Raw genomic sequence first — 21,840 nt, 5'->3', positions numbered from 1 at the left:
AGGACAACCCTAACCTCTCCGCAGAAGTCAGTTAGCCGAGTCTCCGAAGCGCTCAGGAAGATAGCCGAGTGTCTGGACGCTATTGAAAGATAGCCGAGTGTCTGGAAGCTACTGAGAGATAGCCGAGTGTCTGGAAGCTCCTGGAAGATAGCCGCTTGTTCCTAGGAGGTGTCGACTGTAACCGAGATCACAGTGAACGCCGCGAACTAGTCCACAGCAAACGCCGTGAATTGCATTACAGCAAACATTGGTAATAAATTAACGGCGTTGACAGGACATTTTTTGTAAAGTGTATGCTAATGCACGGGGATGGGCAGGTCTGCACTTAATGTGCAATTCAAAAGCATTGCACCAATTGACTCTTCATAGCGTTTGGATTCTCAGTGAGGCTTTTAGAGTCCAGACCCCTCGTATAGATGGTTCAGCCACTTGCGCACTAAATAATAAGAGCGTCCGACGACTGTTACGGCGGTTTCTAACGTCCAACCGCGTGAAAATAAAACAAATTTCGTTACGGGTAGTTAACCCGTTCCGGCACGACGCGGGGCGGGTAGAGCTGCAGCACCGCGCTAGCACCCCCCGGGGGGTCGTGCAGGTGCACTTGCAGCTAATGGCGCCCCAGTCTATGAAATGACCTCTCCAGGAAGCAGGTGGGGCAAGGGGCCCGCGCTCAAAAAAGATTGCAGAAACGCACAACGCAAAAAGGAATCAAAAGGAACGTGTCAAGCTGCGGGCTGACAAGGCCTCGTGTGAGAGAGGAGGGGGCGCGGGGGTGGCGGGGCGCAGCGCAGTGGGCCAGAAGACCGGTGGAGGCGGCCAAAACTCTTGACGCGTTTTGAGCTCCAGAGTCGCTAAACAGGACTCGAACCGATCGTGTGACCCCACCAATGGATTCCTCGTTCGGAGAGCAATCCATTGGTGGGGTCACACGTTCAGTTCGAGTCCCTATCGACTTTGGAGCTCAAAACGCGTCTAGAGCTTTGGCCGCCCCCACCGGTCTTCTGGCCCACTGTGTGCAGCCAGGCGCAGCGGACAGAGATGAATGACCACGCGGGCCAAGCGGAGATTGGATTTTTTTCTTCATTTTTTTATCACTTTACCCATTGGATCGCGGTCACATTCACACAAACTCACACACATGCTCACCAATATGCACCCCACGATTTCCCACTCAAACGGCAAAGAAAGAGAAAGAGCGATTTTCGTCATCCACCCCGCTCTTAAAACCATCCTAGCTCGTGAGGGCGTTGGGGGACCATACTGATTGCCGGGACGCTGGAAAACAATCCCAACTCGCATGGCTTTCGAAAGACTATCGTAGCTGGAAAGATTTTGTTGTGAGAGATCGAATGCTGTCCCCGCGCCTCGGGGAGTTAAAATGGTCTCCTAGCGTCCTGATGAGTTTCCTAAAGGCAGGATGGTGTTCTGAGGAGGGGTAGCAATGATAAAAATTCATTGCGTTCACTGTGAAAAATTCCGTGCTTTTGTACAGAAAAATATTGTAAGGAAGTACGGGGAAACGTGCGGAAAATTCGAACTTGCTCCACTTGAGCTCATGCAAACGGATATACGGAAAAAAAGTACAGAAGTACTCGTTCGTTTGCAGATTCGGACGGTACAGGCAAATTTTTGACCAGCCTTGTACCGTACTAAGTTCTTTACCTACTTTCCTCTTCTTACCAGTGTTGTAACGGAAAAAACGTTTGTCGTGTTTTTGCAGTGAACGGGGAGCCCATCGTGGCGTGCCACCACGACGAGGCCGTCAACATCCTGCGCAACGCCGGGGACCTCGTCATGCTGACCGTCAAGCACTACCGGGCGGCGACACCCTTCCTCCAGAAGTCGGCCGAGAACGAACCCTGTGAGTGCACACCGCCGGGCGCCCAGGGCACGCCGCAAATTTTATTTTCACCGCACGACTCTGTGAGCGTGTGTGTGTGCGGTGTGAGAGTGAGAGAGTGTGTGTGTGTGCTGGGTGGTTGGGGCGGCCGGCAGTGCAAGTCGCGCCGAGTTTCCCACGCCCCGCCCCGCCACATCCTGTCACGCGAGAGCGATGCGCACACATCACATCACGTCTCGTCTTGTCGGGGGCCCGCTTTTGCCCGCCAGCGGGGCGTGGCGTGGCCGGGCGTGGCGTGGCGGGCCGTGAGTTGGCAGCCGTACACCGCACCACCAAAGCGCCCCGCCGCTCAGACCTCCCATCGAACCGAGTCCTTGCGGGCGGAGAGCGCCTGGAGGGTAGGCTTCGCGGCAAGGCATCCGTGTGCGCGTGCTGCCTACCCGCCATTACCATTACCATTAAGGGCTAGACCGGCTGACTGCAGCCTCTGCCTTTTTCTTTGCCCGGTGGTCGGTGCTATGTTTTTCGCATTTTATCCCGTTTCTTCTCCCAAGCTTTTCTTTTCTTATCTTCCTCTATTCTTTCTGGATACAGAGGGGCGCGTTACCTGGTATACTGCCACAAACTTTGCGAGCGATACGACTTTGAATAATCGAAAAAAGATTAGTCGCGATTTACTTCGTACACTCAGAGCCTTGCGAAGAATGTGTTCGCGTTACAAACCGTTTGATTTGCAGCTTCGGGCGGAGTGAAGCTGAAGCTCGATTGTATTATTGCCTGGAAGTGCGTAATCTTGCGAACAATGTGCGTGCAAAGGGTTCATAATACAATCAACTTGTTCGCAAATGGCGAAACACTTGGTCACAAGTTGCGAACCGCTGATTTGCTATACGGATTCGTTAATTACGTTACGAACAAGTCAGACCATTCGCAAGCATGCAAACATATAAGTTTGCAATGTTTTAAAAGTGTATAAAACTCTGTATTATAGACAGCCAAAGTTAACCAAATGGACGAAGTCATTGCCCTCACATTATTAGCTATGCGCCGTTTCATTTTGTGCGGGACGTTCCTGTGTTTTGGTGGAGGCCAACTTTTTGAACGATTTTGGAAAACAACCTGGACCAATTTCTCCAGTTTGTGACTACAAGTGGGGAAATTTGCATGACGGGTTCACGACAAAAACAACGTCCGGGTTTCCCAGGCGCACCCTGGAAAAACAGGGCATTTTTCGAGGGTGCGCCTGGGAAACCCGGACGTTGTTTTTGCCGTGTTCATCTACACAGAAAACCGTGACGTCACTTGTACAAATGCATTTACACTGAGAATAAAAGAGTCATGTTCATGACTAAAATTTTGAGTGAGGAATTCTTTATTACCCAAATTTGGGTGAGGAAATTTTCCTTGCCCAAATTTGGGTGAGGAAAGTTTCCTCGCCCATATATGGGTGAGAAAGTAAACCTCGCCCGAAATTGGGTATTGATCATGACTTTTTCATTCTCAGTGTATTTGGGGCATGCTGCTCGTTGACTCGTTGCTTCTCGCGTTCCAGCTGCGGAGAACGACGCGCAGGTGACGAAGCAGCTGCAGTCGCTCCACCTGGGCGAGGACGGCTGGCGGTCGCCGTCCACCACCAGCCTGTGCAGCAACACGCAGTCCCTGTCCAGGCCGGGCTCCAGGCCCGCCTCCAGGCCCGCGTCGGGGTCCTTCTCGCCGCCCAGGCACACCTGGGTGGACGTCATCACAGGTATGACTGGACGCACTGGGAAAAATTCCGCACTTCTATCCTGAAGATGTATACGCTCTAAACGTCTTGCGAAGAAATTTCCCATAGTACGAAGGAAATGGCGCAAGCATAGTACGAAAGTGGTTAAAACGGATAAAATTTTAATTTGTGCCCTGCACGACTTTTCATGGACGTTCTCGGACGTTTCCTCAAAGTCGATAACATTTTCATTCGAACAGTTCTTACGGAAGCGGGCACACTTTTCGCGCGTTTTCTGATTGTCCGACAGCTGGAAATGTTAGACAAAGCACCAAACGCAATTCGGACGCGACGCATGCCGTTGTGTGCGCTCCCTTGATTAGAATACAACCCTTCGCAACGGAGGACACGTTTGCCTAACGAAATAAAAAGTTTCTTTTCCTGTGGCGCTGGGGCCCCTGCCTCGCGAGGTGGCTGCCCGTGGCGGGGCACGATTCTCGTTTCGCTGTTGTCGTCTTTGTTGCTCTGCTTCAGGCTGATTCCGTGAGTCGTTTCGTCGCTCCGTCTCTCTCGCACTTGCACGGAACGCCCAAGCGTGCGAGAGAGACAGAGCGACGGGCTGCTGGGAAGGCCGTGGCAGCCGGACGTGGCTGGATGGCCGTGCCAGTTGTTCGGGAACAATGCCGGCCGCGGCAGCGCGGGCCGCAAATCGCTGTACTCTCGTTTGTGCCCGCCGAGTCTCTTGCCAAGGCCGACGGACCTTGGCGACCACTCTGGAAACTCAACAGTGTGCACATTGTTCAATTTTCAGCGTCGACCTTCGGGTTATTCGCCCTGAGCTTTTCCTTCACAGTACTTACGCACAAAACGCGTAGCAAGGGTCGTGTGCAGTCCGTTTCCGTAACAAGGAGCAGTGTAGAATCACTAGTGAACTCGTGTGTCCAAATAAACCCGCACCTAGTGTTCTTACAAATTTTGAAAGGGCAAAATTCTTAAATTTTTTGCACGCTTAAAGCCTTACGAAGTATTTTGAGCATACATTATAAAACTAGTTTACTTTGTTATGCGAAGAAATAGTTAGTAAATTACAAAGTATTTTCTTTGTAAGCTAATGCACTCAAAATACTTCGTCATAACAAGCTGCTTTTCTGTGTAAAGCCCAAAATATTTTGAAAGGTTTTCTCAGTATGTGCGATTTAGCGTTGTGTTGTCTAAAACGCTAAATAAAGCCTAACAAACTTTTTTTAAAAATGTGAAATTTGTGAGTTTTGTGAGGTATACTCGTCTGTACTCACCCCTCGAGATAGTAAGTCGTTTCAACGGTGTTGTTGATTTTTTTTTAATGTTTTTTTTTTTTTAAGAGGGTGTTGTTGCAAGGTCAGAGAGGACGCCAGCCGCCGCCGTGTCAGGGCGGCCCGGCGCGGCGCCCTCTCGGAAAGCAAGAAAAAGGGCCGAAATTAGGGCACGTCGCGGGGAGGCTGGCGGTGGCGCAGACTCTCCGGAAAGAGGCGGGGAAAGTTTCGAAAGCACCACCTCGTGTCCGGCTTGGCCTCCGGGAAGCCTCCGGGAAGCCTCCGGCGCACAGTGGGCCAGAAGACCGGCGCAGGCGGCCGAAACCCTAGACGCTTTTTGAGCTCCAGAGTCGCTAAATGGTACTCGAACCGATCACGTGACCCTATCAATGGATTGTTCTCCGAACGAAGAATCCATTGGTGGGGTCGTACAAACGGTTGGAGTTCAGCGACTCTGGAGCTCAAAAACGCGTCTAGAGTTTTGACCGCTTGCGCCGCGGTCGCCTGGGTCACTGCGGGGCGGCCCCGGCGCGGCGCGCTTCAGAAGTCCGGCTCGGCCTTCGGCAGGCCCTCGGTGCGGCCACCGGAAACGACACGCACCCCGGAAATTGAGTAGTCATGTGACGGCCGCAAAGGCCGGTCCCCTGGGAGGGGCCCTGGGAGGGGCCCTGGGAGGGGCCCTGGGAGGGGCCCTGGAGAGGGCCCTGGGAGGGGCCCTGGGAGGGGCCCTGGGAGGGGCCCTGGGAGGGGCCCTGGGAGGGGCCCTGGGAGGGGCCCTGGGAGGGGCCCTGGGAGGGGCCCTGGGAGGGGCCCTGGGAGGGGCCCTGGGAGGGGCCCTGGGAGGGGGCGGAGGAGTGGCGACCTCGCGTGAGCCCTTTCCGTTCGGCAATTTGTCTCCATTTGGAGTGCGACCCGCGGCGAACGCCTTCCGATTTATTTAAATTTGGCGCGTGTATGTCTAGCACCGTGGATATAAATCTCCGGGCGTTGCGAAGGTACCTTTTTGGAACCTCTGCCGACGGAACCTTCGCTCATCCGCGAAGATTCTCGGACAGTTACAAAGATTCTTTACAAATTCACCGAGATTCCGCGTAAATCTATGAACACTGAAAAGCCAGTGGTAAGTTTGCTTGCCACAAAATTGACAAGCTGTTTTGAATGCCAAAGTTGGCAAGCGTGGCTCAGAAAAGCTCTCCAGCTTGCCGAAATTTGGCAAGCTTTTGAAGATTTCAGGTCAAAAGCTTGCCAAATTTTGTCATTCAAAATGGCTTGCCAAACTTGTGGCAAACAAACTTCCCACTGGCTTTGCAGTGAAGACCCTCGTACATTCACAAAGATTTTACAAAGGAAACCTTCAGCGATTTTTTTTCAGAGGTACCTTTGTTAATTCCCAATTCACCTCTGACTGTGAATGTCATCTCTGCTTGCAGTGCCCCTCATGATGGCGTACGTGACGAGGTACATCTTCGGCACCGACAAGCTGCGCCCCAACTCGTTCGAGGTGCGCGGCCTCAACGGCTCGTCGACCGGCGTGGTGCACGTGGATGACGCGCTGGTGCTGTCGCAGTGGCTCAAGCACATCACGGACAACATCGTGGGCCTCACACACCTGCAGGTACAGATGGGAATGAGCCATAATAAGCTGATTCACGTTTTAAAGAATGTGACACAATTATCAACGGAACGTAGCATTTTGTCACATTTATTTCAACGTGATGTCACGTTCCCGGAATGCGAGAGTAGTGCTGCTTTGGCTCTACCTCGGGACAAGCAGCTACACTGGTTAAACTGAAATGTAACTTTGCGCTTGAGCCAAGCGCAAGCTTACGCCTGAGAAACAGCATAAACAAGACATTGTCCTACTCGTTTTAATGTGGAGAATTAGAGCGGGTGAGCCCGTCACGCTTGTGTCTAATACGTAAGACTTGAGAATGGAGGGTGATGCTTAGCCTCAGTTTTGCCAGTGTGGGGAACGCCACGTGTGGCGAGGACACTGACTTACACGCACCACGTCGTGAAACGCAGAGCACGTTGTCCACGCGAGGAAGCCCGTGTAGCCCCCGCACCTCGAGGTAAAGGCTACAGTTCTCGCTAACGTGGACACTGGTGTAAATCAACTCAGAAATTTTCTGATAAACGGTGGATTTTCTGATAACTTGACAAAAAAACATCAGATTTCGAGTATTTTCTGATTACATCAATTATTTATCAGAAAGAGGTCATCAGAAATGGTTTTTTCTGATACTTTCATATGTTATCAGAACAGAGACATCAAAAAAAAGAGACCTTTCTGATAAGTCGATCTGATTTCTGATAACTGCTAGTTATCAGAAATATAATCGTCAGAAATGTTTCAGATGTCCGATGTTCCAAAAAATGAGATCCCTGTAAAATAGAAAGTGTACGTAATTTCAGTTTCAAATTTGGTGAGTGTCTTGTTTGCAAGATTTGGCTAGGCCAGTTTTTATCTCAATGAGATCGGATCACATTTACTGTCTTTTTGAGAGTTGATGGCGAGCTAGCTCAATTTGGACTGCAGATTTGGATCGGACTCGGTTTCGACCCCCCGAAGACGTTTTTCCCGTTTCCGAGTCTCATGTAGATCAAAATATATGTTTACAGAAGAAAATGATTGTTCTGATATATTTCTTTATGAGTCCAGCCGATGTTATCAGAACTAAAGTCATCAGAAAACTGAGGCATCAGAAACGCAAACATCAGAAATCGATACCTCCTAATAACAAACACGTAGTTTGGTTACGGGTTTCAACACTCACACAGTTTGAGCAACGAGACCAACAAACACGTAGTTTCGCGGCCGTTCGGGAGTCGCGAGTAAACACTCACGTAGTTCGGTTCAACAAACACGCAGTTCCATTTTCTACAATATTATTACTGTGTAAGTCGTGTGATCACTATAAGGCGGTAAAAAACAGTCACAGTGACAGGATTTAAGCTTGGAAACGTGTTTAGAGGCTGTTTTCAGTGAAAATATAGTAAAATACAGCATGGCGAACAGCTTCTCAAAGTACTTTCAGCGTGTCCCTACCGACAAGACTCTTCACTATTAGGTGAAAAGTGACTCAAAACATAATATTATGTAAATTGTACACCCTCCATGAATGCCCAATGTCCATTTTCAGTCTAAAATAAAACACTCGATTAAACTACGCGTTTGTTAGCCCGTAGCAAAAAACTACGTGCTTGTTGCGTCTTCTAGCAAAACTACGTGTTTGTTGGCCTCAATACTCAAAGAACGTGAGTATTGAAACCGGTGATCAAACTACGTGTTTGTTATTAGGAGGTATCGAAATAGGTGTCCGAAAAAACATCAGAACTCAGACATGAGAAATGTTCTGATATGCAAAAGTATCAGAAAATTTCTGAGTTGATTTACACCAGTGGAGAACTGTGCGTTTAATTAATTTAATTAGCTCCATGTGAAAGGATAGTGCCCCCCGTGAACTTGCCGCGTTTGTATTGCAGTAAACCTAATTATACGTGGTCGCATCGTCAGCACTTCGACCGCACTGCCTCGTGCGGAGTTCTCCTCGTTTGGTTTCCAAGTGTTTTGTTCTCAGCACTGAAGGCAAACATATGTCTGCGTGCGGGGTGCAGCCACTCTGCTGAGCATGTGCAGAAGTTCGGTGGTTTGTCCAGGGACCAAGGCCGGAACAGTCTCTGTGCTCCGCGGCAAAACAACTCATAGAGTATTCAGATAGATATTTGGTTTAGAGCAACTCAACTTTTCAACAAAATCTAGAGCATTTTGATTCGGATATGGAGACAACAACCGTTTGCCTCTGCTGCCAACAAACTGTTTTGTTTTTTGTTTTTGCACAAATGTCGCACGAGACGTTGCAGATTTTCGTGCTGATGAACTTTTTGTACGAATCTATGTGCCATTAGGCACCTAAAATTAGGAAAATAGGTGCATTTTCTCGTATAAGAAATGCCTTAAAAGTTAATCTGCACTTAGAAAAAAATAACTGTTTTGACCTGTAAAATTTACAGATGCATTCTAAAGGAACGGGTTCCAATCCCAAGTTGCGCGTATCTTTCGTGTCGTGCCATCACGCGGCTTATCCAGGGCGATCGCAATACTCCACGCCGCAGGGTTGCCAACGCCCCTCGGCCCAGGAGTATTGCCGCCACTCACCGCTGAAGGCCCTTTTTTCAAAGAACCTGATTGATAATGAATGAGTCCTGCTCAAAACAATATTTTGGGCAAGGCGGGGCAAGGTATACCTTATCACCCAAATTTGGGTGAAGCTTGTTTTATCTCCTGAAGTTGGGCACGATAGATTTCCTTACACAAATTTCGGCTATGAAAATTGTATTTGCTACCTCACAGCTCGCCCAAAATCTTGGTCCTGGTTGTGACTCGTTCATGCTCAGTGGTTTGCCCCCACAGCGGTCTTTGACTCGACAATGCTCGTTGTTTGACAATCGTTTTGTTTTTTAATCCTTTGCAGATGAAGCTGCACAATCGGAACCTGCCCGCACACGACCACATCGAGTACATGGGCTGGGTCAACGAGGGCGTGCTCAACAACAACCAGCCGTGGCAGAACTACAAGCCACGCTTCATGACGCTGCGGGGCACCGACGTCACCTTCTTCGACACGCCGCCGGTCAGTAGACTGCACTCAAAACTATTTGCGTGGCATTCTCCAACTTTGTATTACAAACACTCCTGCAGACTGTTACCTTGCCATTGCGAACTTAAACTCCGCAACTCGTAAAAGCAAATGCTTTGCAACACTCAAAAAAGTCTACTAAGCTTTCAGCTACAAAGAAATTGAAGGCTTTGAATACGATTGCTTCGTAATATACAAGGCAATTTTGCGTAGAATTTAAAATGTCTTCGTTTTATTTGTATTGTTAAGTGATGCTTCGTAGACTATTTACTGTGAACGTTTCAAAGTTTTTTCTTTGCAATGCGAAGAAAAAAAAATGGCATGATTGTTTGAAGTTCGCGCTCTGTCTCCTTTGCACTCACGCGGCCTTCCGTGCACTGAGAATGCAAGAGTCGTAACTAGAACTAAAATTTTGGACTCTTAAATTTGTGAGAACTATTAAATTGACTAAATTTGGTCCTTGAAGGGCGGGAGGACACTGTAATGCGCTTAGGCGTAGTTTTTTGTGCTTCGGTTTTACCAGTGATTACAGTCCAGAAATGAATCTAACTGATATTCCGTTTTGTGCCGGCAGCTCAACTTGTCCGACTGGGAGCAGTCCGCGGTGCAGTTCAAGGTCTACAACTGCATGTTCCGCGTCATCAAGGACTCCGAAAACGTGGACGAGAGGCAGCACTGCTTCTTGATCCAGACCTCCGGGCACGACAGCCGCTACCTCAGCGTGGAGACGCGGCAGGAGCTGCTCAGAATAGAGAACGCGTGGCACCAGGCAGTGTGCTGCGCAGTCATGAAATTAGGCGTAAGGAGGATAAAGTGTTGTGTTTCTTTGCATTGTGTCCTTGCCTTAAACAGTACCTAGAATCGTTCGGCGTTAGCGTCATTTGACTCTGCCAATTGACAAGACTGGAAGGCAATGGGCATGCGACCTTGGGGTGATACTTTCCAGTGAGAAATAATTTGTAAAAACCGACTGAAACGAGAGCTATTATGAACATCGATTCGACATCGTTTCAACCGATCTGTTCGGATTTAGCCACGCAACAACGGTGGTCATCAGCGTACAATTTTGGTGATAAGTAGGGTTCTGCAGACGAAGTCGGTCACTGGAAAACCACGTACAAAGAATTAATTCCGTTTGCAAAGAATCAATTCCTTGAACTAAAGACACATGTCCCTACCAAATTTAACACACCAGATTTAGTCAAATTAACGAGTCGGTTTTGAAAGGCGACTTTGCCTTAAAACAAGTTCTACGCAACCCAAGCGATTTTCGATTTTTGTGATGCTTTAGAAATTTCAACATTACTTTAGTTTGTGGTCATTGGGGTCGTGAGCTAGTAGTAAAATGAATGAGAAAATGTACAAGTCACTCAATTGCTAGTCAGAAAGGACTCTGCAGACAGTTCACAATCTTTTCCGTTGCAGAGTAAAACTTTCACCGTCACCACGACCGCCGGCAAAACGGCCGGGCTGACGCTGGACTGGAACATGGGCTTCGCCCTGTACGACTCGGAGACCAAGGTGTATCTATGGAAGTACAAGTTCTCGCAGCTCAAGGGCTCCTCCGACGACGGCAAGGCAAGACTCAAGCTGCATTTCCAAGAACCTGACACCAGACTGATTGATACCAAGGTAAGGACCTGGTCGTTGGGGCACTCATGAAATTTCACATAGTTTGTGTTCTCGTATGAAATAAATTGGGGAAATGAAACTTCAACTTTGAGGAAACAAATGCACAAAATTAAGTTCTTAAAAACTCTAGATAACCAAATTCCTTGACGATTTCCCTGACCCGTCTTCAACTTTCCCTGACCAAACCTGAACAATACATACAGAGATAAAGTAGTGAAAAGGATGGATCATGTACGGTTGCTTGTAACCACTTTCAGTATTTTTGAGGCGAGTGGAGCGAGCAAAAAGACAATAACGCATTGTATCGACGATCATTTGATTTCAACGGTCTCTATTGTCAGCCTGTAGATACGTTTTCTGACCACACTTCAAAATCTGTCTCCGACGATTGTGATTTTCCCTGACTTTTTCCCCGGCTTCCCTGACATGGGGCCACCCTGTGGTAGGTTTACGCCAGACCGCGTCTTGTCGTAACAGGCTTCGCGATGTCTCGCTGCCTGTTCCTCCAATCCGCGCCTGGCGTACCTACCTTGGCCTGCGGCGCTAGCCTGCCTTCGGCAGGCAATGGCTTTTCCATCGTCGGTTACTTCTAACTTGATGCATACTGGGGGGCCCCGCCCCCCAGACCCCCCTTCTTCAAGACAGAAGTGATCTGCCTGCAGAAAACTCGATTTTTCGCCGTTTTTTAGGTGTTTTTCGGCTATAAAAACTGAACCAGTAAAGCTAGGATGGTGAAATTTCGCGTGTGCTGAGCCAAGGACATCCCCAAGAAGTGTGCAAAATCTCACCGAGATCGGCCGAGCCGTTCAGGAGGAGTAGTGCGGACACACACACACACACACACACACACACAACACAGACAGACAGACAGACAGACAGACAGACAGACAGACGGACAGACAGACAGGAAAAACTTTTCAACCCCAATAGAGTAACAGGCTTCGCTATCGCTCAGCCAATAAAGTATGTCATACCTTTGGAGGGGGGTCAAAACTTTGGGTAGATGTCCTCTTCTCATTCACGCCCCTTCCAACCAAGGGCATACATCGAATAACGCCGTTCAAGGGTTGTCAATCGTTAACGACCTGTTGGGTTTTATTCCTTTGTTTTCCCAGTGAAGTTAGACAAGTTTTGGCCGAACGGGTTTGTAGCTCCGGCGTCGCGAAATAGGCCTCGAACCGAACGTGAGACCCCGCCAATGGATTGCTCTCAGGAGAAGCAATTCATTGGTGGGGTCACAGGTTTCGTTCGAGTCCCAGTTAGCGACGACTTTGACCGCCTCCACCGGGCCCACTGTGTGGCAAGGCGATTCAGGGGATCTTCACCTCTACTCTGCTTCCAGGAAATGGAGTGCTCCACGCTGCAGGGGCTCCTCTTCTGCATGCACGCCTTCCTCACGGCCAAGGTGGCCTCCGTGGACCCCGCCTTCCTCAGCTCCAAGACCCCCATGGACGTGTTCCCGGCTGCCGTCACCATGTGAACCCTGAATCCACACGCCGGACCTACAGCACCAGAGGCAACGTTTTGGCCTATCAACTAGATATTGATTTCTTGTATCCCAAGAGAGCAACGAAATCGACACTTTGCCACAGACATTCTCAGACAGACACCTGCTTTTTGCCGGAGTGGCACCGCCGTTGTTTTCATCGTCATTTGAACCTTGGTGAATTGTGTTTCCTTGAACTTGTATTCATTGTCAATTGTTCACAGCACGTTGTGTAACCTACATGCATTACTTTGGTAAAGTCTTGATTCCTTTCTCTCTTGAAATTACACTTTGTTCAAGTTGGTGTGTTTTAATAGCTTGACAAAGACACCAAAGACTTAAAGAATGATGTGATTCTTGTATTATTAGAATAACGGAAGCCCCTCTTGTGAATAAGTAGGGATTCAATCCCTAATTGTTACTTAATATGTAATTTTTTTAAAATCCTCCTGTAGTGGTTGATGTTTATCGCTCTCGTTCGAATTGTTTTGTTTTGATTTGCGATTGCGTTATGGTTTGTTATAATTGTTGTACATGGAATGCAGCTTTAATAAAGTGACATAAGAGACCCTTGAGGCTGTTCATTCCTTCATGGACCTCACCGACGCGGAGTCTAACCCCACGTGCCCCACCAGCGATACCCCGTGCTTGGACCCTTGGCGCAAGGGGTAGAGACGGCGGCGCTGAGAGGGAAGCACCACCCAGGCGCGTCCGCTCACTCGTGCTGATGGGAGAACCGGCCGGTGAGGCATGCTGAAGTGCACAAGACAGCGCGAAGGGACACAAAGCCGTCCGTACATTTTTTATCCTCAAAAACTGACCTCTGCGATTGCTTCAAAATCCGCAAAAATGAAGCGCCAAAGTGTAGGTAATTGAAGTTGTCGCGTGGACTACGACCACAAACATCGACTCATTATTACTCGAATAAAATTTAAGGGCACACCGCGTTTTGGTTAATTTAGATGGACCATCACACGGCAAAACCAACGTCCAGGTTTCCCAGGCGCACCCTGGAAAAACAGCGCATTTATCCAGGTTGCGCCTGGGAAATCCGAACGTTGTTTTTGTCCTGCAAAACATATCTTTGGATGCAATTTTTGTCTTATAGTCGACTTAAATTCATTTGCAATAGCCACTTCAATCGACTACATTTTGGGCAAAGTGGGACAAAAGGAAAGGGCTGACTGTAATTAGAAAAATGCGAATTCAAAACTTCGTAACACTGCGACACCAAAAAAAAACAAAAGTAATAGTTTTCAACGCAGCCAAGTATTTTATCTGCAAATTGCGAAGTACTAGTTTGCAATGAAAAGAAAATAGTTTGAAAGAGAGTCCCGGGGGGGGGGGGGGGGGGAGGAGAAAGTTTGTAACAGTTTTTCTCAGGTTTAATGCATCTCTCACTTTAAAATTACGAAGTATTTTGACAAGATAACAAACTTGAAAATTTTTATCGAAAAATTTTTAGTTCGTAAAACGAAGCTTCTTTGTATGCTTGATTCAAGCATACATTGTTTACAAACTTTGCTTGACGCCCCAAGCGTAGTTGAAGAAATTCTCCATGCTATAATACAACTTAAATGGAGAACTATTTGAAAGAGGAACAGCTTGATTAAACTCTATCGACCAAATATTTCAGCTATTTTCAGTGCGTACTGCCACCTTAAATGGCCTTCCAAAGACATTGAGGACTTGCTGGGACTCCAATGCCAGTTTCAGAGCCAGACACCCCTGACGCACTGGTCTTCGCATAACAGGAAGCTTCGTCCCGCACCGCCCGACCACTCCACTTGTTTCCAGTGCTGTCCGCAAAACAACCCTGAGCGCGAAATCGCCGCCCGAATCAATTCCAAGCATGAGGGGCGCTGCGCCGCGTGTTGTGGCCGGACGGCCGCCCCGCCAGGCCCTGGCCAGGCTCGCCGGGGTGGCGCGGCGCGGTTGGGGCAGGTCGCGACGCGGTGCGGGGCTCGGCCGACTCGCCCCGAGAGTATATGGCTCAGTAGTCCGCCAGCCTCCGCACCGCCCGCTCGCTCCAACCCCTCTTCGCGCGCAGACCCGAGCCGAGCGCGCGCCGAGCCGAGCCACAGCGCGGTGGCCGGCCGGGGAGGTCCATCCGGGAAGGACCAACCGCGGAGGTCCAACCGGAGAGGTGTAACCGAAGAGGTCAAACAGTGGAGGGCCGAACGGGAAGATCCAACCGTCGAGGTCTAACCGGTGAGGTCTATCCGGTGAGAACCGGGGAGGTCCAACCGGGGAGGTCTAACCGCGGAGGTCCACCCGTGAAGATCCAACCCGGGAAGTCCAACCGTGAAGGTCCAACCCGGGAAGTCCAACCGTGAAGGTCCAACCGGGGAGGTCCAACCGGGGAGGTCCAACCGAGAAGGACCAACCGGGGAGGTCCAACCATAGAGGTCCACCGAGAAGGGAGCCTCGCGAAGCAGACAACGACCGTCCACGCTTCCGCGGCGCGTACAAGATTCACATCCAACGTCAAACTGCGGCAGTGCTGAGATGGCGATGACAGTGCAGTGAAGTGCTCTAAAGAATTTTACGTCGTCGTCGTCAGTGAAATCAACGCACATCGGCACAGTGAGACTCTTCGTGAAGCCCTATCGGTGAGAAAACAAGCCATTCCATGCAAACATCAACTTGTGTTCTGAATGTTTGTGTAGATCAGAAACGCATTCTGTACACTGACTTTCTGACAAATTAATTTGTCATACAGGACATGTGAACTGATTAAGGAACGTATTTGCTTCTCCTACTCTTTTCTTTTTTCCTTTTCTCGAATATATCGCGTAAGACCACTCTCGTGCCCCAGTAGTAGTTCCTCAGATTGACAGTTTTCCAGCAGGCGTTTTTGCTCTCTTCACACTAAATATTATGTACAATTTTGTACGAGACATCACAGTTTTTAGTGCACACGAACTTTTCGTACAATTTTGGTACGAAGAACTGCACAAATTTCTCCTTATTGTGCAAAATTTCGTACAAATTTGTACGATAAGTTCGTGTGCACAAAAAACTGTGATGTCTCGTACAAAATTTGTACAAAAACATTTGGTGTGTTTGTTGCACGGCTTACGGTAAACGGCCGATTGTGTTGCGGGCGTCAGCGAGTTCAACCATCTTGGGGGTTTCCCTTAAGATGCAGCGCACCCTGCAGACCCGATAAACAAGGGGGCTCATTTCCCCCGGCGGGGCGCGGCGGGGCGTGGCGGTGCGTGGCGGGGTTTACAGCACTGTGGCCACTTAATCACCACCATTATCCCGGCAACGTCGGTTTGTTTGCAGGCGAAACACTCAGCACAGTGTTGCTGTTTGAGAGGGCCCGTCGTGGTGACCCGCACTTGCCCCCTCCCCCACTCCTTCCAGAATAACCTTTTCACGTTGCCGCCTTGACACGCGCCGCCATCACGCGCTCATTATCATAATTGAGAATACATTTCGCGAGCCCCGAGCTATCGCGCGCACGAAGGCTGATTCAGCCGACCACGACGGTGCGCGCACCCTAGAACCTCAACCCCGGCGGATTACAACCCGCGTCCAGCCAGCCGTCACAGGAGGAAAAGCAGCCAGGGAAATACTGAATAAAGCGTTTGAGTTCTGTCATAACAAAATTTAACAGACAGGTATCAGGTAAATATCCCTCCACTATATACAAATTTAAGCAACCTGTATGCGAAATTTTGGAAACCCTGAAACCGGAGTGCTTTTGGAGTTTGAATAGGTAGTCGATTTTCAAGTGGCACTCAAGAAAATCGACAATTCCTGAAAACGTGAAACACCCTGCTGTCGACACTTCCTCCATCCACACCACGTCGTAGCGTAACAGATTTCTAAGGTCACAAGATTTCACGCCCTATACCTGCCAGTTCCTCAAGTTACAATTCCGCGACAAATGTTGCAGAGGTCGTCCGCGAGGAGGTGTTCACTGGCGTCAGGTCACTCGATCCGCGAAAGGACGCGTAAAAGTTCGCGCAATAGCTAAAATTCTACGAATTATAATTTTTTCTGGGTTGTTTTAGGCCATTATTGGCCGACTTCAGGTAATTTTGAGGTGTGATAGAGTCTTGAAGACGTGTCACTGGTTTTGAGAGTGCACACCTCCCCGGTCTCGGTCGTCCCCCGTCGTTCAGTTCTGCCAACACTCGTGCCGCACTCTTACCTCCAATATTTCCAGCAGTGTCAGCTCCGAGCGTTGATAAGTTTGGCGCGGCGTGATCAGGGACCATCAGTTACGGTGAGCGATGAGGGCGGCACGGTGTCCGTGGGACCCGCTGGGTCACCCACTGCGTCGGCCTCGGTCCGGCCCGTGCGTCCGCATTCGTCCTGTTGGTGTACCGCAGCACTGCAGCGCTCGGCAGCGCACCGCACAGGATTCCGCAGGGGACTCAGGCCAGCTGCTGGACGGTCGGCGCGGCGCGGCCGGTGGCGTGGCGGCGCGGGGAGGCACAGTGGCGCTACTGCTCAGCCTTTCTGCCAACTGGAACAGAATGTGCAAATCTTACACGCTGCATTCCTATACCATTTTAGGAGTACTTTGCGTCTCACACGATCTAGCGCATGGGTGCTTTTCGTAGAAATTTGTGCGCGATTTCGCACTATCGTGCCATTCTGTGTTCAACATTGTGCGAAAAAAATCGCATGCTCTAAAGTGTGAGGCCACGGAAAACATTCACTCTCAAACCTATATGGACTTTTTTCTCTCCTTGCTTATAGTTTTTTTTGAGCAAACGTAAAATGTACTATTTTCTCGTTAACTATGCACAATTCTGATCGTCTTTGAGATAGAATTGTCAATAGATCATGTAGAAATTTAAAAGTTACATTGTTTAGCTAAAGAGAAAATAGTATATGTTACGTTTGCACGAAAAGCTTTTATGGTAAGAGATAAAAAGTCAATACGAGACTGAGAGTGTTGTCAAAATAATGTAGTGCGTACTACAAAAATAAAGAGTACTTTGGGGAAGAGAAGTTAAAAAGAAATCAAGAAGAACAAAGTGTGCTAAATTTGTGAGAAGCGTCGCGACGCCGCTTTGCCGCTTACGTAGAGCAATTTTCTCACAGTTCATCTTACTTTTAAATTGTTCTTCTTGATCTCTTCTCGACTTCCGTTCCAGCTCATCTCCAAATTACCCAACTATTGCTGTAAAACGAAATTTCAACAGTGTGAAGTGCAGCTGAGCCCGCGCGCCTTTCTTCCCAGGCCAAAACTCCCTTGCACCTCAGACAGCTGCATTGTGGAAGGACGCAGAAGAGGAGACTAATTGGGCGAAGAGTAATGGAGAGAAAGAGAAAGTGAGAGAGGGGGGGATGGAGAGAGAGAGAGGGGTGGGGGCGAGGGAGAGAGAGAGAAAGAGAGGGAGGAGGCAACAGAGGGAGAGAAAGAGAGAAACAAAAGGGCGCCTGCTGGGGAAGTATCCGTATCCATTGAAAGGCCGCGCAGAGCCCGCCCCTCGCGACAACCTGCCTGCGGCCACACCGCGGCCCACACGGCGCGTCGCCGACAGGCAGTACATGCAATAGCCTGATTGGGCTGGTCGCACGTCGGTCCGCCGCAACAACAGCGACAACTCACGAGTGGGCCAAGCGGGGAAGTAAAATATATGAAGGCCAGGGCCACTGTGACAGTTTCGGGCGTAGGGGGAATGCGGTTTCTTTCTCTCTTCGTCCTTCGACCCATCCTGCCTCCATCCCCTGCGTGGAGCGCCCGGCGGGTAGGCCACCCCCCGCCTGCCGCGCACACCATCGTGCAGGGTTGCCTATGTCTCCGTTGACAGGCGCTCCACTGTTATTGCACGCTTAAAACCTCACGAAGTATTTTGAGCATACATAAAACGAACTTTGTTATACGAAGAAATACTTCGTAAATTACGAAGAATTTTCTTTGTGAGCTTATGTATGCTCAAAATACTTTGCTAAAACAAGCTGCTCGTCAGATAGTTTGCAAGGTTTACTCATCTGTGTGTTACCCAAAGTCACATTCGTGAGTGTCATTTTGTTTCGTTCGTTCAAATACATGATGTCGCATTTGTTTGAATGCTGACCTCGTCCCAAAGAATGCGTCATCCACGTTAGACGGTTGCGTCACAGTCCCAACGATATTGAGACTTCATTTTTAAAAGAACGTGACAAAATTCACATGCTAACGAACAAGAAGTCACAATCAAACTCGAAGAACGGAACAGGCATAAAAGCAAAAGCCACACACTAAATGTTATGTACAATTTTGTACGAGACATCACAGTTTTTTGTGCGCACGAAATTTTCGTACAATTTTCGTACGAAAAATTGCACATTTTTCGCCATTTTTGTACAAAATTGTACAAAATTTTGTATAAATTTGTACGAGAAGTTCGTTTGCACGAAAAACAGTTTTGTCTCGCACAAAATTTGTATAATAAGATTTAGTGCGCATCTACCGCCGGGCAAGTTTGGCGACGCCGCGGCAACGCAGACCCGTCTCAACACGGTCTGCCCGCAGGTCTTTGACAACGTGAGGGAACCGACTCGAATTGGCGAGCGTTGGCGGGACTTTAGTGTCCCACAGATTTTCAAAGCTCAAACCGTTTTTGTCATAGCCGGTGCCGAGTCGGAAGCAACATCCCCGCCTCGCTCGGCGTTCCGCTGCGTTCCGCTGCGTTCCGCCGCTGCAGCCGTCGTTCTCTCAGAGGCCTGCGCGCCATGCCGCGGCATGCGTGGCTCGTGGCCTTTTTGGAGGCGCCCGGGCGGCCTTGCTTCCGAACAGGGCCTCGTCGCTCTGTCTCTCTCGCACCCCGACGGAACGACCCATGAGTGCGAGAGAGGCAGGGCGACGTAAGCTCACTGTTCGGAATCAGTCTGCCGCCACCGCGACTGCGGCGCGCTCTGTGTGTGCCGCCGGGCCGTCGTCGCCGAGTTGCTGGGAGTTGTGCGGGCAGCACGGCAGGGCACGGCGTGGCACGGCACGGCATGGCACGGTGCGGCAGGGCACGGCAGGGCATGGCATGGCACGGCACGGCACTCCGCGCACCGCGGCGCGACGGACCGCAGAGCCGCCCACTCCGGGGCGTGGGTACCGCACATGCACTCTTTGAGGATTAGGGAAAACAGAGGGAAAAGAGTGCAAGGCCCCATCACGCTGTCCGAGTACGCGGCGGCGGGCATCGCAAGCAGAGGATGAGGGATCCGATGATCCAGCGACAGGAAGGAGGTCTACTGAAAACTTAGCTGGGTGCCTGTCGTGTGACAATCGTTTGATCGGCAGAAATCATCCGTGTGACGTTGAAAGTGTGAGTAGTGCAGTAAGTGCACATTTTTAGGGAGAAAATGCTCTCTTATCCAGTACTACATTACAACCAATTCGACTTCTTACCGCGGATCTTATCAAACGCACGAGCCAAAAACTCATATTCTAAAGAATGCGACGTCTCTGGTTGAATAAGCAAGTGCTCTCAGCATCACACATTTGTGGCTTTTCAGTGTATGTCTGTGAATTCAATTTTCGTTTGCGTGCTGCTCTGAAACTTGTGTCCTTAAAAAAAGAAATGCCCTTAACCAGCAAGAATATCGCATGTGCAAAATTTTGAGGGGCCACGCAGAGCGGCGGCCAAAACCAGCGCGGATGCGGCAAAAACAAGCCAACTCTAGACACGTTTTGAGCTCCAGAATCGCTAAGCATAACTCGAACCAAACGTGTGACCCCACCAATCGATTTCAAGTTCCGAGGAGCAATCCATTGGTGGGCACTGAAAAACCAAACGCGATCCAGACTGCACCATTGTTGTGGTCAAATGGGTGCCATTTTGACCGCATCAGTTGGTGTGGTCTAGACCACATTTGGTGTGGTCTCTCCATGCAATGACCAAACCAAACGCACCAAACGTGGTCTAGACCACACCAACTGATGCGGTCAAAATGGCACCCTGGGTTGACCACACCAGTTGGTGTGGTCTAGACCACGTTTGCTTTTTCAGTGGGGTCACGCGTTTGGGTCGAATCGCATGAAGCGACTCTGGCGTCCGGGGTTTCGACCGCCTCAACCAGTCTTCAGGCCCACTGTGCCACGGCCACGCACAAAATTGCACTGACACACATACTGTGCGGTGACATAGCCGAGCGCCGAGCTGGTGTTTGAACCCACGGCCTCCACCTTCGTACACACCCGGCCGGCGGCAGCAGCGCGAGCAAGGGACCGATAACTTGCGTCGCATGTCGGCGGGCTCGGCTGACCGCGGCGGGCCCAGGGGGCGCCCGGGCCGTGCCGAGCCCAGCCGCGCCGAGCCCCAGGGAGGAGCACCGCTCTGATCCTCGATGAAAAATGCAGTGTACCCTTAAACAAGTCGGGATGAAAGGTCATTTGGGGCGAGGCTGGCGGAGCGGGCCGGGTCGTGATGCGGCAGCCTAGATGACGCCGGCCAACTGAAATATCTCGTCCGCTCACAAATCCCCCCATTAAAAAGCAACATCTTGCTCCCCCCCCCCCCTCCAAGGTTTTACTCCCCCGCCTCCCCAACCTCACCCAGGTCCCCCCTCCCCCATCCAAGACAGGATTGTGTGACGCCTGGCTGCGCGTCGTCTTTTAGCTGCGGCTTTTCGTGGCGACTTACAGTGGAGGCTGCCGGTGGATCGCCTTCCGGCCGTGGGCTTTAATTCGCGAAAATCGGGTTCATTAATTTCGCTTGAAGGGCCGCAGGGCCTGGAAGGCCTGGAAGGGCCAGCAGCCCCGCGGCGGGCGTGGACGGAGTGCGCAATTCTGCAGACTGGTTCCGAGAGTCGTTTTCGTCGCCCTGTCTCGCCCGCTCCTGCACGGCGCGCCGCCGAGTGCGAAAGAGACAGCGCGACGGAAAGGACTCGGTCTGCCGCGACCCTCGGAGAGCCTCGAAGAGGCGGTCATCACGGGGACTCTCTATTCATCCGCACCCTTCTGGCCGGGCCTTTCTGTGGCGTCGCGCGGGGCGGGGCACAGTGGGCCAGAAGACCGGTGGGGGCGGCCAAAACTCGAGACACGTTTTGAGCTCAGGAGTCCCTAAATGGGACTAGAATCGAACGTGTGACCCCACCAATGGATTCCTTGAGCGGAGAGCAATCCATTGGTGGGGTCACACGTTCGATTCGAGTCCCGTTTAGGGAATCTGGAGCTGAAAACGAGTCTGAGTTTTGGCCGCCTCCACCGGTCTTCTGGCCCACTGTGCGTCCCGGCAGACAGACGGAGGGGAGGGGGGCTGATCCGTGCGGCTGCGTGTGAGACAAATGGCCCCCGCCTC

At 50.3% G+C, this 21,840-nt stretch overlaps 1 protein-coding gene across 4 annotated transcripts in view; it reads left to right on the top strand.

Moving 5' to 3' along the window:
• LOC117652499 (gamma-1-syntrophin) overlaps positions 1 to 13,170 on the top strand; it is a 58,317-nt gene extending 45,147 nt beyond the window's left edge. For all 4 annotated transcript variants that reach the window (XM_034397453.1, XM_034397454.1, XM_034397455.1 and 1 more), the window contains 7 exons: positions 1,721 to 1,861; positions 3,393 to 3,587; positions 6,268 to 6,452; positions 9,313 to 9,471; positions 10,052 to 10,276; positions 10,903 to 11,109; positions 12,452 to 13,170. In XM_034397453.1, the coding sequence (XP_034253344.1) occupies positions 1,721 to 1,861; positions 3,393 to 3,587; positions 6,268 to 6,452; positions 9,313 to 9,471; positions 10,052 to 10,276; positions 10,903 to 11,109; positions 12,452 to 12,589 (1,250 nt within the window). In that variant the 3' untranslated portion in view covers positions 12,590 to 13,170. The remainder of the gene's footprint in view (positions 1 to 1,720; positions 1,862 to 3,392; positions 3,588 to 6,267; positions 6,453 to 9,312; positions 9,472 to 10,051; positions 10,277 to 10,902; positions 11,110 to 12,451) is intronic.
• Positions 13,171 to 21,840: the final 8,670 nt, after the last annotated feature.

Source organism: Thrips palmi, unplaced genomic scaffold (assembly GCF_012932325.1).
Source record: "Thrips palmi isolate BJ-2018 unplaced genomic scaffold, TpBJ-2018v1 HiC_scaffold_7, whole genome shotgun sequence".
NCBI classification, from domain to species: Eukaryota; Metazoa; Arthropoda; class Insecta; order Thysanoptera; family Thripidae; genus Thrips; species Thrips palmi.
The sequence above is the reverse complement of the archived record's forward strand: the minus strand, read 5'-3'. Positions and strand labels throughout refer to the sequence as shown.